This window comes from Uranotaenia lowii, chromosome 2, assembly GCF_029784155.1.
Source record: "Uranotaenia lowii strain MFRU-FL chromosome 2, ASM2978415v1, whole genome shotgun sequence".
NCBI lineage: Eukaryota > Metazoa > Arthropoda > Insecta > Diptera > Culicidae > Uranotaenia > Uranotaenia lowii.
Genome location: NC_073692.1, coordinates 283,663,064 through 283,666,011, shown reverse-complemented (window position 1 = coordinate 283,666,011; position 2,948 = coordinate 283,663,064). Strand labels below are relative to the sequence as shown.

The following is a 2,948-nucleotide window of genomic DNA, read 5'->3' as shown; positions in this document are numbered from 1 at the left end:
ATACTTAGGCAGAAACTGCGGTGAATCCGTGCACCCATGGTGGATAACCAACATACAACATACATACATATGTGACCCTTTGGAAATACAATTTTTCAATTTTCATGCAGGATTTCTAACGAGGTTTCGTAATTAATGCCATTTTTTTTACTTTATGATACTAATGGTTGATGATCTAGTCAAAAGGGTTTTTACTGTTTTTTCCCATATTTCTACAGTTGGTAGCCATTTTGTTCAGTTAGAGGCTAATGCATCTGCATTTTGTTTTTAAATGTCTCGATAACATGATAATATAACATTAAAATAATAATACTTTCATTGGGAAACATATACACTGTTTAAACGATGAAACTTTCGAAAACACACTTTGTAGTCCATATACGTTACTAAAGGTACTACCGTTGCATGATGTTGCAAATTTGTAACAATTAATAAAAGGCCATTTTTTCAGACAAAAATTAAAAAAAAATCTTCAAATTGTATTCAATTACGTTAATTGCATTACTGAAAATGCGAAAATATTTTTTCCAGTCCATTTTTTTTTCCTCGGTGCGAATTGGACTAGGTCAAAATTCTGAAAAATAAGCCTATTTTTACATTTCATATTTTTCAGATTGAAGTTGGTCTAGTTTGTACATGTATACTCGGAAATTCTTTTTTTTTCTATTGAACGGTATTTAGAAGTTAGAAATATGATTGTCGTGAAGAAAAAAGTTGACTATTTGGATTTCTGCATAATTTACAACACCTTTAATTAATTGTTGCAAATTTGTTAGTTTATGAAACGAAGGGTTAAGTTTTTTTTAATCTGAATAAAGAGATTTATTAACAAAAAACAAATGTTACAATTCTCGAGTACAATGATACGCAACTGCACCCTAGCAATGGGAAATCGTTCGAACTGCCGCTTGGCAGAAGCATTGCTATGTAATTTTGCAATTACCGGAAATGGATTTTTATTTGCTTTCGCGAGCATCCGTTTGAACTCTTCCTCTCCTATCGGCACAGTTGAACTCATTCGTTCACGATCCAGATATCGGACGTGCAATCACCACCGGGATATCTATCAAAGGGAAGGGGAAAATTTAATACTTCTCTCGTGTAACAATCAATCTGATTAATTGATTTTTGGATCGCTAAGCTTACCTCATTTCGTGCGGGAGGGATGGACCGTACGGCTCGTTACCGAAATCGACCAAAAAGCTTTCGTTGATCTTCATGCCCCCATTGACCGTGTCGATATCAATTAGTGCAATTGTCCCACCTGCCTTGACCATGTCCGGGTAGAATTGTTTATCCCAGGGCGAGAACAGACTCGATGACACGTACAGACGTTTGCCGTCCAGTGACAGTTGTAACATCTGGGGCCCGCCCAGAAGACGTCGGCCCTTAATCAATGTTGGGTCCGGCTGTTTTGTCAGTTCTTTGTCTTCCAGGACTTTTGTTTTGGAATCACTCAGGATGGAACCACCCAACCAGACTTGGCCGGTTAATTTGGGATTCCGGCGGTCAGTTATGTCGTACTGGCGAATGTCTCCGTGCATCCAATTGCTGAAGTAAAGGAACCGGTCATCGAGAGAGATAAGAATATCGGTCATCATGCCATTGACATATTCCGGTTCCTTTCCATCCACTGATACTTTCTTGGCCGGGCAATCAATTACCTTTTCCGTCAGATACTTGTCCGAGTTTTCGTCTTTGTAGAAACGATAGACATTGGAATATAGAGTGCAGCCCACATAACCTTGGTTTTCTTTTGGATTATGCAAAAATCTTATCTCTAGTGGAGTCATTCCTTCTTCGCCGAGATCGATTGTTTGGAACAATTCGCGTTCGTTCCATTTGTAAAAATTTAAACGCCGCCCGTACTGAGTAGGGTCCTCGATGTCCGAAGGATGATAGCCACGACGAAACAGACGAGGAGCACCCCATTCGGAGGCGACCATAACATTGAAAAAGGGCTGATACCAAAAGTCATATCCACACATAGCCACTTTATCTCCCTTGGTCCATGTTCCGACAAAGTTGAAGTTCTTATCAAACTCCACAAAGTCTCCCTTGGCTTTCCCATCGGCATCGCCCATAATCGAAATCATAATGTTTCCGTTTGGCAAACAGTGGGACGTATGAGGAGCAGTAACGTTCGCATTCTTCAGCACATCTGGTTCGATAACTTTGTGAACGGTAGGCGCCCGTGGATTTGTAGCGACGTCAACCACGAAGATCCGATCCGACGTCAAACACGGTAGAATCAGCCGATCTCGTTTCGGTGCTTTGCTTTCATCTCCCACGAAATGGCAGCTCGAGCAAGTATTCCAGCCGCTATGATGAAGCTCATTTCCCTTGCTATTCGTGAAGGTACGATGTATGACCTGTGCATAACACAAACACATCCATAAAAGATGTAGGTACTTTAATCTTATCATTCCGAGAGCAACCAAAATTAGCACCCACCTGACAATACGTGGAGCTCTCCGGGTCAACATCGACCGTCGACAGATAATCCCCGTGGGGTTCGTCCAAATCCGGCTGAACAGTGACCACGTACAGCAACTTCTCCCGGGGCCCATCGCGTACAGCATCCAGTGGAGTGGCGTAGCCTGGACCACAATAGCATTCTGGAACAAGAGCGAATTATGTAGGCAACGAGGACCGTACAGCAAATAATATTATTGTTCCGATAGCAGTTTACGCTCTTACTTGATTGCTGCATGGCTTCTATAGAAGGTAAAGGGGACACAGCAAGAAAGCGACTGTTGTTGACCGGTTTTGCCGGAATGAGCGACACTTGAGCGAATCAACTGGTCAGCAGAGATTTCGTTTGCATGAATGAGTGACTTGTTGTTTCGAAAAGATGGTAGGGTGGATAGAAAATAAACAAATTATGTCAAGCAAATTAATTTGTTGAACAAAAAATTTGAATTACTTAGGTTAAGTTTTGAGGAATA

General features: G+C 41.0%; 1 protein-coding gene across 1 annotated transcript; it reads right to left on the bottom strand.

Annotated features, from left to right (window-relative positions):
- Positions 1 to 855: 855 nt before the first annotated feature.
- LOC129745991 (methanethiol oxidase-like) lies at positions 856 to 2,948 on the bottom strand. Its single transcript, XM_055739405.1, has 4 exons — positions 2,701 to 2,948; positions 2,455 to 2,618; positions 1,147 to 2,372; positions 856 to 1,063 (listed from the first exon to the last, which is right to left on the bottom strand). The coding sequence occupies exons 1-4, from the start codon at positions 2,711 to 2,713 to the stop codon at positions 1,015 to 1,017; spliced, it is 1,452 nt and encodes a 483-aa protein (XP_055595380.1). The 5' UTR covers positions 2,714 to 2,948; the 3' UTR covers positions 856 to 1,014.

Bases quoted from the DNA above. Each gene is read 5' to 3' on its own strand.
- LOC129745991 (XM_055739405.1), bottom strand. The intron at 2,373-2,454 runs GTGGGTGCTAAT...TGTTATGCACAG, and splicing joins AGAGCTCCACGTATTGTCAG to GTCATACATCGTACCTTCAC. The intron at 1,064-1,146 runs GTAAGCTTAGCG...TCCCTTTGATAG, and splicing joins TCCCTCCCGCACGAAATGAG to ATATCCCGGTGGTGATTGCA.